Source organism: Leptodactylus fuscus, chromosome 6, assembly GCF_031893055.1.
Source record: "Leptodactylus fuscus isolate aLepFus1 chromosome 6, aLepFus1.hap2, whole genome shotgun sequence".
NCBI lineage: Eukaryota > Metazoa > Chordata > Amphibia > Anura > Leptodactylidae > Leptodactylus > Leptodactylus fuscus.
Genome location: NC_134270.1, coordinates 158,437,142 through 158,456,162, shown reverse-complemented (window position 1 = coordinate 158,456,162; position 19,021 = coordinate 158,437,142). Strand labels below are relative to the sequence as shown.

Here is a 19,021-nt window from a genome sequence, read left to right as displayed (position 1 = left end):
TTACAGATCAATGCATGGTTTTCTTATAACCTAATAGCATAATGTGAGAATAATAGCCAAGTCAGGAAAAATCCTCCAAAAGGAAGAGGGATCCATCTGCAGACATCTGTTTCAAGGTTGTTGCCTGACTGGCTGGGTGAGAGGTCTAGATGTGGGTCAGAAAGGTTACTATGTCTCAGGAGACGCCATCATGAAATGTACCAACACTTATTAGAACGTGCATGCCCTGCTGAGAGTTCGGGGTAAGGAATATGTAAATAAGATCTGATTGGTGGCTCTTTTTGTGTATTGTGTTAAAATTTGTTTGAAAAATTTCAATAAACTTTAATGTTAAAAAAGATCTGATTGGTGGAATAGAGGACGTGCTCTAGCGCCACTTTATGAAGATATTTTTTAATGACTTTCTCAAAGGGTAACAACAGAAGTTGATCTAGATATTAATATCAATTACATACCTCTTGTAGTAAGTCTTATTTTTTGAGGAACCCATTCCTGCTGATTTGTCTAAAGGGGGGTAACATGACAAACTTATAAAAGGAGTATCAATTGCCTCTACATTCCCCCCAAGGTCTCTCCTTACTTGGCGGTGGCAGTGAAGTACTGTATACCTAATATGGAGGAAGTCACTCATATCAGATGAGGCTGATGGGGTCAGTGATAGCATAGAGCAGTCATGTGGACTATATGGGATATCAGATGGAACTGATGGGGTCAGTGATAGTCATGTGGACTATATGGGATATCAGCTGGGACTGATGGGCTCAGTGATAGCATAGAGCAGTCATGTGGACTATATGGGATATCAGATGGGACTGATGGGGTCATTGATAGCATGCAGCAATCATGTGGACTATATGGGATATGAGATGGGACTGATGGGGCCAGTGATAACATGCAGTGGTCATGTGGATTATATGGGATATCAGATGGGACTGTTGGGGCCAGTGATAGCATGCAGTGGTCATGTGGATTATATGGGATACTAAACGGGACTGATGGGGTCAGTGATAGCATGCAGCAGTCATGTGGACTATATGGGATATCAGATGGGGCTGATGGGGTCAGTGATAGCATGCAGTGGTCATGTGGATTATATGGGATACTAAACGGGACTGATGGGGTCAGTGATAGCATGCAGCAGTCATGTGGACTATATGGGATATCAGATGGGGCTGATGGGGTCAGTGATAGCATAGAGCAGTCATGTGGACTATATGGGATATCAGATGGGACTGATGGGGTCATTGATAGCATGCAGCAATCATGTGGACTATATGGGATATGAGATGGGACTGATGGGGGCAGTGATAGCATGCAGCAATCATGTGGACTATATGGGATATGAGATGGGACTGATGGGGGCAGTGATAGCATAGAGCAGTCATGTGGACTATATGGGATATGAGATGGGACTGATGGGGGCAGTGATAGCATGCAGCAATCATGTGGACTATATGGGATATGAGATGGGACTGATGGGGGCAGTGATAGCATGCAGTGGTCATGTGGATTATATGGGATATCAGATGGGACTGTTGGGGCCAGTGATAGCATGCAGTGGTCATGTGGATTATATGGGATACTAAACGGGACTGATGGGGTCAGTGATAGCATGCAGCAGTCATGTGGACTATATGGGATATCAGATGGGACTGATGGGGGCAGTGATAGCATAGAGCAGTCATGTGAACTATATGGGGTATCAGATGGGACTGATGGGGCCACCGATCGCATGCAGCAGTCATGTGGACTATATGGGATATCAGATGGGACTGATGGGGCCACCGATAGCATGCGGCAGTCATGCGGAATATATGGGATATCAGATGGGGCTGATGTGGTCAGTGATAGCATAGAGCAGTCATGTGGAATATATGGGATATCAGATGGGACTGATGGGGCCAGTGATAGCATGCAGCAGTCATGTGGACTATATGGGTTATCAGATGGGACTGTTGGGGCCAGTGATAGCATGCAGCAGTCATGTGGACTATATGGGATATCAGATGGGACTGATGGGGTCAGTGATAGTCATGTGGACTATATGGGATATCACTGCTGCAGGTTTTTAATTCTCCCTTGAGGAATTTTTTTTGTCCAGCTTGTAAATCCCCTTTCATTCTCTTCATACGTCTTCCTTCTCTCCCTCTGGCGCTTTCAGATTTAATAGTCACACCTGTTTACCCTGCGCCTGCCAATACGGTACTGTTCTTTGTATAAGCTTATTATACTTGAGTTTGCTCCTTTGTCATATGAATAAATCTATGTCACCCTCCCCACTACTGAACGGATGCCATTGTGTAGACTTCCTCATAACTGATTTTATTTTCAGGCGACACGGTATCCTACAGGACACATCAAGACAGAATTTGGAAATGTGGCTCTGGATGGTCTCAGGTAAGAATCGGAGCTGGACTGGGGGTTCTTGGGGTGACTCTTGGGGTCTAGCTATAGTGGGTGCATAGGTAGCAAAACCATATAGGTCCTATTACTGGGAGAAGAGAAGACCTCAGCTTGGGCAAGTAATGGGACAACATGGTGGCTCTGTAGTTAGCAGCACTATTGGCTTGTAGTGTTGGGATCCTTGTATGGAGTTTGTATGTTCTCACTCCAAAGACATTCACTTTTAATAGCATTGTAATCTTCATTATCATTGTACAGAAGGGAACCATCCGATCATGAGATATAGACCTTCATGGTAAGAGATTGGTTCCAAAGTCATATTTTATTATATCAAAGCCTGGACCCCATTTTATACTGGGGGTGTCCAGTCCTGACCATATCCCCATCATGTCCAGGTATGAGTGAACCCCAGAGATATGATGGCGGCTGTATGCTCTATACTGGCACTTCCTTCTGATGCCACATTATGAAAAGTCTCAGGACCTTCGTAAAATCTTCTGCAGTCACCATAAGTAAAGCGTGACAAAACAAATGTACTCGCAATACCAATACTAATAGTAAAATGTACTTAGCTAGGCCAGGGCACAATGCCAGCGCACTAAAAGCCGCATTCAAAAGTCTGTACAAACATATATGACAAACGTGGGCACCATGATATCAACCCAAAATACTATATCTATCTACTGAATCCACTCCTGACTCTGTTGCCCGAGATCTTATTGTAGCATGCAGGAAACACATAGCTCTTAAAGGGGATGTCAACCTTATAATTCACTTTTTTGATTGAAGACCATGGCGTAGCTATAAGGAATGCACAGGCCGGACCCTGGACCGTTCCTTTGCCATATAAAATAATTTCATTATTCAGTTGGGACCCGGGAGGATTAAGCTCTGTTGAAGCCAGTTGCAACAGGTCAGGCTTTAGAATCCCCTGGTGACCAGTTGTTATTGGCCATATATTTGGCCCCCAGCAGTATTACGTGTGACGGGTGAATGAATTTGCAGTGGCTCTGGACTGGGGCGGCCACCACCTTGGATAGCACCATAATATATAGCATCATAGAAAGAGTATCATTACTAGGGTTGAGCGATTGGGTCCCGGTCAGCGATTGAGTAAATTTCACGATCGGGTTCGGCTGGAACATGATCGAAAATCGGATTATGAAATCTCAAGATCGGCTCAACTCTACAGTATATATAATATGCAATTAGGGTTGAGTTATCGGGATCGGAAAAGATCGGATCCCGATCAGCGATCAAGCAAATTTCATGATCGGGATCGGCTGGAAAATGATTGGAAATCAGATTTCAAAATCGATCCTGAAATCTCAACATCGGCTCAACCCTCACCATTACTCATCTGCCCTGAACACGTCCATGATCTCTCCTCCCGGCCACTACTAGTAGTGCAGAGCACTCACTACTGGTCATGTCACTCACAGGGGTTACTTTACCCAGATACCACCCGTGTCCCACATTTCTACTCTGTGTATAGACTATTCTCCATTTCACAGACTCTGCTGTATTGTTGGTGCAATTCTCCTATGTCAATATTTCTACTGATCCAACTTTACTAGACCACAGACTCAGCCCTGCTATACTGCTAATCCAACCCAGCTACTGCGCTAGTTCATCTCTGCTATATCTTTGCTCCAGCATTGCTATATCTCTGGTTACAGCTCTGCTACATACAGTAATTCCAGCTCTCTTCCACCTTGTGACCACAGCTCAGCTTCATGTTTGTATGTGCACAGCACTGCTACTGTGGCCACCGCTGCACCACTACAGTCATTGTCATCTCCCATGTTACATTCAGTATTGCCAATAACTCAGCTCCACTATATTGAATTTGGCTAGCTTTCGCTTCCACACCATTGCCATTTGTCTGTGTCCCTTACGAAGTTGCCAGAATTATCAGAGAACAGATCCATCATACATATTGGATTGGGTTGGCCGCCATTACACTGGGTTTTTTTTGTATTTCCAGTTTTCTCCTACCTCTGGCTAGACATGGCCTATGGAATGATCCGTATCCAGCTGATCCCCCAAGATCCAGTTATTAATGGATCCGTCACCCTCAATGTCACTGGGATTACTGAGAAAGTGATAAGTTTTAACTGGTATAAAGGATCAAACACAGATCGCCCGAATCAAATCCTGAGATATCAAACTGGGTTTAATGTGATATTTTCTGGACCTCGGTACATGTCTAAGATCACAGCATTCAATAACGGATCACTAGAGATCAAAGATCTTCAAGTCACAGATGAGGGGAATTATACAGTGAAGATAGAGACGACATCGGGGGTTACAAATAAAATCATGACTGTCTATGGTGAGTATCACCATTATATGGCGACATTACATGGGGTGCAGGCAAAATCCAGACAACAAGGGGTCAAACCAAAAAAACAGGGACCAGGTATGACTGCTACTTCTACACCCCTTAAAGCTACACCCCTGTCAAGAACATGCAGAGAATGTGTGGTCAAGGCAAAGAGTGACCATTGTGAGAAAGGACACCCCCGGAGCCATCAGCAAAGGGGGACATGACTTTGGGATGGGGGAACCAATAACTCCTTGTGCAGTACTTGTGTGCTTATGTACAGACTGGTTCAGCTTTAAGAGTTACAGTCCTATGAAAAAGTTTGGGCACCCCTATTAATCTTAATCATTTTTTGTTCTAAATACTTTGGTGTTTGCAACAGCCATTTCAGTTTGATATATCTAATAACTGATGGACACAGTAATATTTCAGGATTGAAATGAGGTTTATTGTACTAACAGAAAATGTGCAATATGCATTAAACCAAAATTTGACCGGTGCAAAAGTATGGGCACCCTTATCATTTTATTGATTTGAATTCCCCTAACTACTTTTTACTGACTTACTGAAGCACAAAATTGGTTTTGTAACCTCAGTGAGCTTTGAACTTCATAGCCAGATGTATCCAATCATAAGAAAAGGTATTTAAGTTGGCCAATTGCAAGTTGATCTCCTATTTGAATCTCCTCTGAAGAGTGGCATCATGGGCTACGCAAAACAACTCTCAAATGATCTGAAAACAAAGATTGTTCAACATAGTTGTTCAGGGGAAGGATACAAAAAGTTGTCTCAGAGATTTAACCTGTCAGTTTCCACTGTGAGGAACATAGTAAGGAAATGGAAGACCACAGGGACAGTTCTTGTTAAGCCCAGAAGTGGCAGGCCAAGAAAAATATCAGAAAGGCAGAGAAGAAGAATGGTGAGAACAGTCAAGGACAATCCACAGACCACCTCCAAAGAGCTGCAGCATCATCTTGCTGCAGATGGTGTCACTGTGCATCGGTCAACTATACAGCGCACTTTGCACAAATAGAAGCTGTATGGGAGAGTGATGAGAAAGAAGCCGTTTCTGCACGTACGCCACAAATAGAGTTGCCTGAGGTATGAAAAAGCACATTTGGACAAGGCAGCTTCATTTTGGAAACAAAAATTGAGTTGTTTGGTTATAAAAAAAGGCGTTATGCATGGCGTCCAAAAAGAAACAGCATTCCAAGAAAAACACATGCTACCCACTGTAAAATTTGGTGGAGGTTCCATCATGCTTTGGGGCTGTGTGGCCAATGCCGGCATCGGGAATCTTGTTAAAGTTGAGAGTCGCATGGATTCCACTCAGTATCAGCAGATTCTTGAGAATAATGTTCAAGAATCAGTGACGAAGTTGAAGTTACGCCGGGGATGGATATTTCAGCAAGACAATGATCCAAAACACCGCTCCAAATCCTCAGGCATTCATGCAGAGGAACAATTACAATGTTCTGGAATGGCCATCCCAGTCCCCAGACCTGAATATCATTGAACATCTGTGGGATGATTTGAAGCGGGCTGTCCATGCTCGGCGACCATCTAACTTAACTGAACTTGAATTGTTTGTCCAAAATACCTTTATCCAGGATCCAGGAACTGATTAAAAGCTACAGGAAGCGACTAGAGGCTGTTATCTTTGCAAAAGGAGGATCTACTAAATATTAATGTCACTTTTCTGTTGAGGTGCCCATACTTTTGCACCGGTCAAATTTTGGTTTAATGCATATTGCACATTTTCTGTTAGTACAATAAACCTCATTTCAATCCTGAAATATTACTGTGTCCATCAGTTATTAGATATATCAAACTGAAATGGCTGTTATAAACACCAAAATATTTAGAACTAAAAATGATTAAGATTAATAGGGGTGCCCAAACTTTTTCATAGGACTGTATATATGTGTGTATATCCAGCCTTGGGAGTATATATGTGTGTATATATTCAGCCTTGGGAGTATATATGTGTGTATATCCAGCCTTGGGAGTATATATGTGTGTATATATTCAGCCTTGGGAGTATATATGTGTGTATATCCAGCCTTGGGAGTATATATGTGTGTATATCCAGCCTTGGGAGTATATATGTGTGTATATCCAGCCTTGGGAGTATATATGTGTATATATCCAGCCTTGGGAGTATATATGTGTGTATATCCAGCCTTGGGAGTGTATATGTGTATATATCCAGCCTTGGGAGTACATATGTGTATATATCCAGCCTTGGGAGTATATATGTGTGTATATCCAGGCTTGGGAGTATATATGTGTATATATCCAGCCTTGGGAGTATATATGTGTGTGTATATCCAGCCTTGGGAGTATATATGTGTATATATCCAGCCTTGGGAGTATATATGTGTGTATATCCAGCCTTGGGAGCATATATGTGTATATATATTCAGCCTTGGGAGTATATAGTGCCTACTGTGTTACTGTAGGGAGGGAGAAGTCTAGGAATAGATGTCACTTCCAGTCTCATCCATCTTCTTCTCCACTTCCTCTCACCACAAGGACTGAAGGAAACATGTCTGCTGTATCAGGGAGTATAAAAGTAAGTTCACACGGAGATTTTTGGTCCGGAACCTGAGGCGGAAGTTCTGGACCAAAAGCCGGGTAGCCACAACTGAAAGCTGGTGCACTGCACTGATACAGCCGCGCACTCCGCTCTGGAATAGCCCCAGTGAATGGACCTAGTCTGGAGGAGGGAGAATCTTCACTTCAAATTGTGAGGCGACTCGGCCTGAAGAATGAGCACCTCGCTTCTTTTTTCCAGGAGCTGGAAGAAACGGCTCCTGGAAAAAACTCCTGAGCGGCTCCCATTGATTTCAATGGGAGCTGTCTTCAAAAAACTACGTGTGAACTTACCCTTAGGGTGCATTCACACGGAGTAAAATGGAGTGTAATTTGGAGCGTTTACGGAGCGTTTACGTAAACGCTCCGTAAACGCTCCAAATTACACTCCATTTTACTCCGTGTGAATGCACCCTTATACTGGGGTTTATCAAATCACACAGCACTGCTGTGACCACATTCACATTAGACAGCACTACTAGTATATGTATATACTATATACTTTATATATATATATATATATATATATATATATATATATATAGTATATAGTATAGTATATACTAGTATAACCAACTATACTGTATATGATGCAGTATTACCTCAGGATATATACAGTCACAGAGTCCCCTTATGAATTTACCTCACACTGCAGACATGATATATCATATATACTGCAGTATTACCTCAGGATATATACAGTCACATAACAGAGTCCCCTCATGTATTTACCTTAGTGCAGACGTGGCTGATATATCATATATACTGCTGTATTACCTCAGGATATATACAGTCACAGAGTCCCCTCATGTATTTACCTCACACTGCAGACGTGGCTGATATATTATATATACTGCAGTATTACCTCAGGATATATACAGTCACAGAGTCCCCTCATGTATTTACCTCACACTGCAGACATGGCTGATACATCATATATACTGCAGTATTACCTCAGGATATATACAGTCACATAACATAGTCCCCTCATGTATTTACCCTACTGCAGACGTAGCTGATACATCATATATACTGCAGTATTACCTCAGGATATATACAGTCACATAACATAGTCCCCTCATGTATTTACCCTACTGCAGACGTAGCTGATACATCATATATACTGCAGTATTACCTCAGGATATATACAGTCACATAACATAGTCCCCTCATGTATTTACCCTACTGCAGACGTAGCTGATACATCATATATACTGCAGTATTACCTCAGGTGTTATGGTGCCCCTATGCTTGTGGCCGGGGGTAATTTGGTGTGGGGGAGCAGATTGGCGGCCAGACCTTTGTAGCTCCAAGGACCCCCCTCAAGAGGAAGGGGTTTGTACCAGGAAAAGTTATGTGCTGGGGTTCTTATTTCTCTCTATATATATATCAAGGGATTTGTTTCACTTTTTTGGCAAGGTTTTACCATCATTTCCCAACATTACAACCACAGAACCCAACAAATGGCGTTTTGTCCGTTCTGACTACTTCCTCCATTACAGCATTAATAGATCTATTCATCTTCATAATTCCACCGGATCTGTGCCAGAGTTACCCAATCACTGAACCGGCGCATGGAGCCGCAGGACCGGACTACACAGAGACTTACCTAATGGTGCCACTGGCTTAATATGCAGGTTTTGAGCCCAGAGCCTTGTATACAGAAGGCAGCTACCCTACCAGTTGAGCCACATGGCCAACCACATAACTGCTTATTGGTTAAGGGATCCATTTGGCATTGCTTTTCTATATTGTAGAAATAAAGACCCCCTTTAGGGAAAGAATCTTACAGAGGGGATCTTCCTCTAGTTAAAAAATTATTGTAGCAAATTTTTTCATCAAACCGCTTTGGATTTTGGACCCAAAGGTGGAAGGAAGCCAACCTAATGGTAGAGCCAACCTAATGGTAGAGCCACATGCTCAACCACATAGCTATGGATTGGTTAAGGGGATTCTACCATTAAAATCAAATTTTTTTCTTGTTGACACGTAGGAATAGCCTTAAGAAAGGCGATTCTTCTCCTACCTATAGATGTCTTCTCCACGCCGCCATTCAGTATAAATCCCGGTTTTCGTCGGTATGCAAATTAGTTATCTTGCAGCACTGGGGGCACTCAAACAGCACTGGGGGCGTCCCCAATGCTGCCAAAGAACTCTCCAGCGCCGCCTCCATCTTCTTCAGGAACAGTCTCTTCATGTGTCTTTTTCTGGCTCAGGCAGTCAAACTTGTAGGCTTCAGGCCTAGGGCAGAGCCGACGGTGCATGCCCACAGGCCACAAAAAAATGGCTGCTTACTTACTGTGAAAGCGGCCATTTTTCTCATGGCCGCGGGCATGCGCAGTCGGAACTCATGTGCTGCAAGAGAACTCATTTGCACACGGATGAAAACCGGGATTTCAGGTGAACGGTGGCGCGGAGAAGACAACGAAAGGTAGGAGAAGAATAGCCTTTCTTAAGGCTATTCCTACGTGTCAACGAGAAAAAATTCGATTTGAATGGTAGAATCCCTTTAACTGATCCTTTTGGCACTGCTACTGTATATCCTATTAATATTATAAATGTGAAAGTTTGTGAGTTTGTGGGTTTGTGTGTTTGGATGTTTGCATGTTCGGATGTTTGTTCCTCAATCACGGAAAAACCGCTCCACCGATTTGGCTGAAATTTTCCACAAACATAGTTAATACACCCGATTAAACAATAGGCTATTTTTCGTCATAATAGCGCACATACGTTTGTGCCAGGACCCCCACAAAACCCAAACTCACACCACCATCTCTGCAATCTCACACACTTTGGACCATAGCAAGCCACAAAATTCATATTGCCCTCTACAGCCTCGCCCCTAACCCCACACAATCACATATACATATACTTTACCACTTTGCCCCTCACCTTAACGATACTCCAGGAGGTTCTCTTTAACGCTCCGGAGCAGCCATGTTTGCCGACCCCCACCGCTCTGACAATCCGTGACACCGCCCACCCATGTCAATACCCCTAGGCGGTCTAATAAATGCAAAAAAAAAAGTTTAAAAAAGTAAAAAAAAATATAAAAAAAATAAATAAAAAGGATTAAAAATTCACATCACCCCCTTTCCCTAGAACACATATACAGTCCTATGAAAAAGTTTGGGCACCCCTATTAATCTTAATCATTTTTAGTTCTAAATATTTTGGTGTTTGCAGCAGCCATTTCAGTTTGATATATCTAATAACTGATGGACACAGTAATATTTCAGGATTGAAATGAGGTTTATTGTACTAACAGAAAATGTGCAATATGCATTAAACCAAAATTTGACCGGTGCAAAAGTATGGGCACCTCAACAGAAAAGTGACATTAATATTTAGTAGATCCTCCTTTTGCAAAGATAACAGCCTCTAGTCGCTTCCTGTAGCTTTTAATCAGTTCCTGGATCCTGGATAAAGGTATTTTGGACAAACAATTCAAGTTCAGTTAAGTTAGATGGTCGCCGAGCATGGACAGCCCGCTTCAAATCATCCCACAGATGTTCAATGATATTCAGGTCTGGGGACTGGGATGGCCATTCCAGAACATTGTAATTGTTCCTCTGCATGAATGCCTGAGGATTTGGAGCGGTGTTTTGGATCATTGTCTTGATGAAATATCCATCCCCGGCGTAAATTCAACTTCGTCACTGATTCTTGAACATTATTCTCAAGAATCTGCTGATACTGAGTGGAATCCATGCGACTCTCAACTTTAACAAGATTCCCGATGCCGGCATTGGCCACACAGCCCCAAAGCATGATGGAACCTCCACCAAATTTTACAGTGGGTAGCATGTGTTTTTCTTGGAATGCTGTTTCTTTTTGGACGCCATGCATAACGCCTTTTTTTATAACCAAACAACTCAATTTTTGTTTCCAAAATGAAGCTGCCTTGTCCAAATGTGCTTTTTCATACCTCAGGCAACTCTATTTGTGGCATACGTGCAGAAACGGCTTCTTTCTCATCACTCTCCCATACAGCTTCTCCTTGTGCAAAGTGCGCTGTATAGTTGACCGATGCACAGTGACACCATCTGCAGCAAGATGATGCTGCAGCTCTTTGGAGGTGGTCTGTGGATTGTCCTTGACTGTTCTCACCATTCTTCTTCTCTGCCTTTCTGATATTTTTCTTGGCCTGCCACTTCTGGGCTTAACAAGAACTGTCCCTGTGGTCTTCCATTTCCTTACTATGTTCCTCACAGTGGAAACTGACAGGTTAAATCTCTGAGACAACGTTTTGTATCCTTCCCCTGAACAACTATGTTGAACAATCTTTGTTTTCAGATCATTTGAGAGCGGGCTGTCCATGTTCGGCGACCATCAAACTTAACTGAACTTGAATTGTTTTGTAGAAAGAAATGGTCCAAAATACCTTCATCCAGGATCCAGGAACTGATTAAAAGCTACAGGAAGCAACTAGAGGATGTTATCTTTGCAAAAGGAGGATTTACTAAATATTAATGTCACTTTTCTGTTGAGGTGCCCATATTTTTGCACCGGTCAAATTTTGGTTTAATGCATATTGCGCATTTTCTGTTAGTACAATAAACCTCATTTCAATCCTGAAATATTACTGTGTCCATCAGTTATTAGATATATCAAACTGAAATGGCTGCTGCAAACACCAAAATATTTAGAACTAAAAATGATTAAGATTAATAGGGGTGCCCAAACTTTTTCATAGGACTGTAAAAGTAGTTAAAAACTATGAAACACATACATGTTAGGTATCCCCACTTCCGAAATCGGCCGCTCTACAAAGCTATACAAATTTTTTTCCTGTTCGGTAAACGGCGTAGCAGGAAAAATGGTCAAAAGTGCCAAACCGCCGTTTTTTCACTGTTTTGATTCTGATAAAAATTTGAATAAAAAGTGATCAAAGCAATAACATTTCCCGAAAATGGTAGAACAACAAGGTACACCCGGTCCCGCAAAAAAATACGCCCTATACATCCCCGTACATGCACGTATGAAAAAGTTACGGCTGTCGGAATATGGCGACTTTTCAAAAAATAATTTTTTAACACAGTTTTGGATTTTTTTTAAGGGGTCAAAATGTAAATAAAACCATATAAATTTGATATCCCCGGAATTGTAACGAAACACAGAATACAGGGGACATGTCATTTTGGTTGCACAGTGAACGCCGTAAAACCAAAGCCCGTAAGAAACTCGCAGAAATGCATTTTTTCTTCAAATCCACCCCATTCTGAATTTTTTCCCTGCTTCCCAGTACATTATATAGAATAAATAATGGCGGCATCATGAAAAAAAATTTGTCCCAGGAAAAATTAAGACCTCATATGACTCTGGGAGCGGAGAAATAAAAAAATTATGGGGTTTAGAAGGAGGGGAGTCAAAAACGAAAATCAAAAAATGCCATCGGCGGGAAAGGGTTAACTTCAAATACTTCTGTCCCAAAGTCACTATGTAAAGTTTCTCACAACACCGTATATATAGCAGCTCAAATACAAGTTAACTTCAACACAAAAGTCTCACGTATTCTCTGAATTACAGCAAAAACAAGATACACAGTTACATTTTATATCCCATACCTTATACACAGTACGAAAAACTTACCCGCGCCTGTATATACCCACTGCTACAATCACCGCAGACGAAGTCGCGGGTAACAGCTAGTTGTAGAAATAAAGGGACACAATGATTTTCATAGCAAATTCAGAGAACCAGTAAAGGTATTTCCATGAGAACTAAAAACCTTTCCATAAAACAATCACCAATGACTTCTGATCCATGTTCATGTGGCGAGACGTCCGCCCGTCCTTAGTGCCCACTGATATAGCCTATCAGTTCTCAATTTTTGTTTTATTTTCCCTTTGCAATTTTTTGGCACAGTATGAACAATTGTTGTTCTCCTCCTCCTCTCATACACTTACAGGGGTGCAGGAAAATTTGTGAACCCTTTGGATTTTTATATATTTCTGCATACAGTTGAGCTAAAATGACATCAGAGTGTCACACCAATCATAAAAGTAGATAAAGAGAAACAAATCAAAAATATTGGACTTGGTCATCTAGTTCTAGAAGAAAATGATCCAATATCACGTATTTCTGAGTGGTAAAAGTAAGTGAACCTTTAGGGTTAGCAGATAATATAAAGGTGAAATTGTAGTTCAGGTATTTTCATCAACTAGATGGCAAACAGGATAAGGGCGACCTGTTTTATTACAGAATCTTCTGAGAATATCGATCACTTTTATTTTCTATTTCAGCTCTACTTGGGTTCGCAACAGATGTGACCGCCGGAATGCAGACTATTCAGCTGATCCCGCAGTATCCGGCTATTAATGGATCCGTCATCCTGAGTGTTACTGGGAATACTGAAGAAATCCAGAGTTTTCACTGGTACAAAGGACCAAATACAAATTCTATGTACCGGATCCTGACATATGTACCCAGCTATACCTCCCCATTAAATCGTGGACCTCTGCACAGTCCTAGGTTCTCAGCGTTAAATAATGGATCATTACAGATTAAAGATCTTCAAATGACAGACGGGGGAGGATACATAGCGAAGATACAGATGGGCACATCCATAAAGGATATACATGTGAGCCTGACCGTCTATGGTGAGTATCAATGACTGTTACCATATATATATTATATGGTGGTGAAGGCCACGCCCACGAGGTACCAGATGGAACCATAGAGAAGAACAGCCTTGCCTAGTGATAGATATGTACTGGTTACCATCATGGATGATTCTGCACTCTTCCCATGTCCTGATCTCTGCCTCTACTTTAAAAGAGACATATAACCAATTTTTTTTATTTGTTTTTTAACACCAGATACTGAAATCTATGACTTTTTTTCTAATGTTTTTAATTTCTGATTGTAGATTTTTTACATTCTATCTTCCATACACGATTATTAGGATTAAAGTGCAAACTGCAGAATAAACAGGTGAAGGAAAAAATTCTGCAAAGTCAGAATGGCTTCAGAAACAGAAGGGTTAATCCTTTATTTTTGTCAATTAAGTAAATGAAGTGAATGAAGAAAAGAGAAATGTAAATTCCATCAATATTTGGTGTGACCTTTGCTCTTTGGAGGAGGAGTCCTGGAAGTGATGATACGGCCCCCACAGAGCCCTGATCTCAACATCATCCAGTCTGTCTGGGGTTACGTGAAGAGACAGAAGGATTGGAACAAGCCTACATCCACAGAAGATCTGGGCTTAGTTCTCTAAGATGGCGGGAACAACCTCCCTGCCCAGTCTGCAAGTACCGAGAAGAACTGATACAGTCACACCGAATATTGATGAGATTTAGATTTCTCTTTTTTTCATTTACTTCATTTTGTTAATTAACATAAATAAACTATTAAGAGCCGTGCCTTACGGGGATTTGCCAGCAAGTTCTCAATTGTCCTGCCACGCCAACAAAAAGTTGGAGACACTCCTTGTAGATATGCTTTGCTCTGAGTATTAGATGAGGGTCCTCAATAATAAATCTACAAGAAATCTCCAATCAGGTGCTTATAATAATAATGTTATTCACAGAATCGGTGACAAAACCTAAAATCACAGCGACCACATCCCTACCCATGGAAGATGACCCACTCACCCTCACTTGTGACACCGCACATGCTACGACAATAACATGGACCAGGCCTGGTTCCAAAATCTCCTCCAAAGCCAAATTGTCTAAAGATAACAGGACTCTCACCTTCTCCAGTGTGACACGAGGAGACTCAGGACAATACCAGTGCGAAGCTCAGAACCTTGCCAGTAAGGAGTCCAGTGATCCCTACACCATTACTGTCACCTGTGAGTATCCACAATGGTTGTATTGGTGGGGACATTATAGAGGGTATTTCCAGTATGAGACCTTACTGATATCCGGGGTGTCCTTGACATCACATATATGATTATTAGACTGAGGTTGTTACAGAAAATTAATCTGTCTTGTAGTACAGCAAACATAACCACAACTCCTTATTCACTAAATTACTGATAATTCGTGGGGAGCAGATCCTTCTAGAACTTTTCCATACTATTGTGCCCTCAACCATCAGCAGTGGTATTAGGTCATATACAGCAAACACCCGGCTGCAACAGAATTACCCAAACACCCCCCCCCCCCCTTAGATTCTGCAGCTAATAGGCAACGCAGCACCTAAATAAAAGGGGGCTCCCTCCATAAACCCATCGGCACCCTTACAAAGTGATTGTGGATTACCGTTGACTGCCTTTGAGTGTAGCAATAAAAGACTTAATACATTGCCTATTGGAAAAAAAAACATTGAACAAAATTTTCATCCGTCCTCTTTGGGTTTTGAACCCAGACCTTTGAATACAGAAGGCAGCTACCCAAAGGGTTGAGCCACAGGGTTGAGCAGGCCGCCTCAGGTTCCGGTCCAAAATACAGGTGGCTGCGACTGGATGTTCGTGCAGTGTACCAGAATCGCGCACTCTGCTCCGGATTAGGCCCAAATGAATGAACCTAGTCGTGAGGAGGGAGTGTCTGCAGGCGGATTTGCAAGGAACAAATGGCTCCCGGGAAAAAAAACTGCCTGGCTCCCATTGATTTCAGTGAGAGCCTTCTTTTTGGTCGGGATTTTGAGGCGGATACGGCCGCAAAATCCTGACCAAAATACCCTGCGTGAACTTAGCCTAAAGGTTCAGTTACTTTTACCACTCAGAAACACATGAACATGGACCAGAAGTCATTGGTGATTGTTTTATGGAAATGTTTTTAGTTCTCATGGAAACACCCTTTGCTTTTCTCTTTCAGATCTGCTTGAGTTCGCAATAAGTGGGACTATCCAGCTGATCCCGCAGTATCCGGCTATTAATGGATCCGTCATCCTGAGTGTTACTGAGAATACTGAGAAAATCCTGAATTTTGCCTGGTACAAAGGACCAAATACAAGTTCTTTGTACCTGATCCTGACATATATGCCCGACTATAGCTCCCCATTAATTGCGGGACTTCTATACAGTTCTAGGTTCTCAGTGTTAAATAATGGATCATTACAGATTGAAGATCTTCAAATGACAGACGGGGGAGGATACATAGCGAGGATACAGACGGAGACATCTGTAAAGGAAATACACGTGAGCCTGACTGTCTATGGTGAGCATCAGTGACTGTTACCATTATATATATTACATGGTGGTGAAAGCCACGCCCACGAGGTACCGGATAGAACCATAGAGACGAACAGCCGCGCACACTTGGGCTGAGTAGGTAGGGAAGGGCAGAATAGCTAGAGAGACAGGGAGGGGCTGCATGGGTGGGAGGGGACTGAGGAAGGAGGGAGGAGTAAGGTGAGAGGGATTAGTGAGGAAGTTACATAGCAGGAAGCAGAAGCAAGTAAACAAAAGGAGACACCTGAAAAATCATTCAAAACACACTAAAAGGTATATGGGTGCATTTATTAACCATTTATAGCACTAACATTTATTTTGGTCAATTAACAAAATGAAGTAAATGAAGAAAAGAGAAATGTAAATCCCATTAATATTTGGTTTGACCTTTGGCCTTTGGAAGACAAGTCCTGGAAATAATGATACAGTCCCCACAGATATAGCCCTGATCTCATCATCATTCAGTCTGTCTGGGATGACATGAAGACACAGAAGGATTGGAGAAAGCGACAGCCACAGATCTGTGCTTAGTTCTCCAAGATGGCAGGAACAACCTCTCTGCCCAGTTCCTGTCTGCAAGTACCAAGAAGAACTGATGGAGGGCAAAGGTGACACCCAATATTGGTGGGATTTACATTTCTTCATTTTATAGACAAATAGAAAAAAAATAAACTAACTGCTGTGTTTGCTCCAGTTATCTGAATTGGAGCAATGTCGCACACACTCCCCATTCACTACCAGCACTTTTCCATTCCAGCACGAGAAGACTGCCGGAACAGCTAATCTGTGTGTGGTCCGAGTGTCAGACACCCACAGATCACATACTGATGACCTATCCTGAGGTCAACAGATTGTATGTAGGCTTAAAGGGGTTGCCCAGGCAAAAAAATTATTTTTTAAATAGGCCGTGGGAAGTTTAAAAAATAATAATAATAAAAAAAACATACTCACCTCTCCCTGACACTCCGCTGCGTCTCAGCACATCCAATCCTGCTAGTCCATTGGTGTGTTCCGGCGGAAATACCTGCCACACATGAGCCAATCAGCAGCCCCAGTGAAGGACACGTATTGTCATTAGCTGTGACGTCTCGGGTCCCTTCTGGAGGCCGTTGATTGGCCTCCGCTGTCACGTGACCACAGAAGCCAATCAGTAGGCTCAGCAGAAGGATCTGAGACGTCACAGCCGGTGAGGAGCTTCACTTCAAATAGACACCAGAACAGCAGGACCGGACCGCTCTTGGAGGACACCGGAGCACCAGGGACAAGTAAGTATGTTGACCTGATCTCAGAGTGATAGGACCTCCATCGATAAGTCGTAACCTTACAGGGATTTGCCAGTGACTTCTCAATTGTCCTGCCACGCCAACAAGAAGTTGGAGATGCTCCTTGTAGATATGTTTTGCTCTGAGTATTAGATGAAGGTCCTCAATAATAAATCTACAAGAAATCTCCAATCAGGTGCTTATAATAATAATGTTATTCACAGAACCGGTGACAAAACCTAAAATCACAGCGACCACATCCCGACCCAAGGAATATGACCCACTCACCCTCACTTGTGACACCGCACATGCTACGACAATAACATGGACCAGGCCTGGTTCCAAAATCTCCTCCAAAGCCAAATTGTCTAAAGATAACAGGACTCTCACCTTCTCCAGTGTGACACGAGGAGACTCAGGACAATACCAGTGCGAAGCTCAGAACCTTGCCAGTAAGGAGTCCAGTGATCCCTACACCATTACTGTCACCTGTGAGTATCCACAATGGTTGTATTGGTGGGGACATTATAGAGGGTATTTCCAGTATGTGACCTCCCCCTAGTCTGCTCTTATATTATTTCCATTTTATTTTAGGATAGATCTTTGTTTATCCCCTGCAGATTGACATTCACTTACTATAGATTGTCCAACCACATCTGCTGGAAGTTTGTTCCAAGACTCAACTACTCTTTCGTTGATGCAATAGTTCCTGGAATATTTCCTGCTTTGGATCTTCTAATTTCAGATTGTGCTTCCTTCTTCTTGTGATTCTCCTGAACCTTATTTATACCTTTAACAAATTTAAAGGGTTCAGTTGTGTCCCCACTAGCCTTAAAGGGAGTCTGCAAAAGGGTGAAGCATATTAGGTCAGTAACAGTGGCGCAACTAGGAATGGTGGGGCCCGTGGCGAACGTTTGACATGGGCCACCCCCCAACCAACACCGACACCGAAGACCTCGACCGACCCCCTCCTACGCATTCCTCTGTGCTCTATTATGCGCCATAGTGACCCCTGCACACAGTATTATTCCCCATAGTGGCCCCTGCACACAGTATTATCCCCCATAGTGGCCCCTGCACACAGTATTATCCCCCATAGTGGCCCCTGCACACAGTATTATCCCCCATAGTGGCCCCTGCACACAGTATTATCCCCCATAGTGGCCCCTGCACACAGTATTATCCCCCATAGTGGCCCCTGCACACAGTATTATGTCCCATAGTGGCCCCTGCACACAGTATTATGTCCCATAGTGGCCCTTGCACACAGTATTGTACCCCATAGTGGCCCCTGCACACAGTATTATCCCTCAT

General features: G+C 42.6%; 1 protein-coding gene across 1 annotated transcript in view; it reads left to right on the top strand.

The window, feature by feature from the left end:
- The window catches only part of LOC142210111 (cell adhesion molecule CEACAM1-like), a 29,450-nt gene extending 11,212 nt beyond the window's left edge, over positions 1 to 18,238 (top strand). The window contains 5 exon segments of the mRNA XM_075279138.1: positions 13,570 to 13,926; positions 14,856 to 15,122; positions 16,090 to 16,431; positions 17,932 to 18,201; positions 18,204 to 18,238. Coding sequence (XP_075135239.1) covers positions 13,570 to 13,926; positions 14,856 to 15,122; positions 16,090 to 16,431; positions 17,932 to 18,201; positions 18,204 to 18,238 — 1,271 coding nt within the window.
- Positions 18,239 to 19,021: the final 783 nt, after the last annotated feature.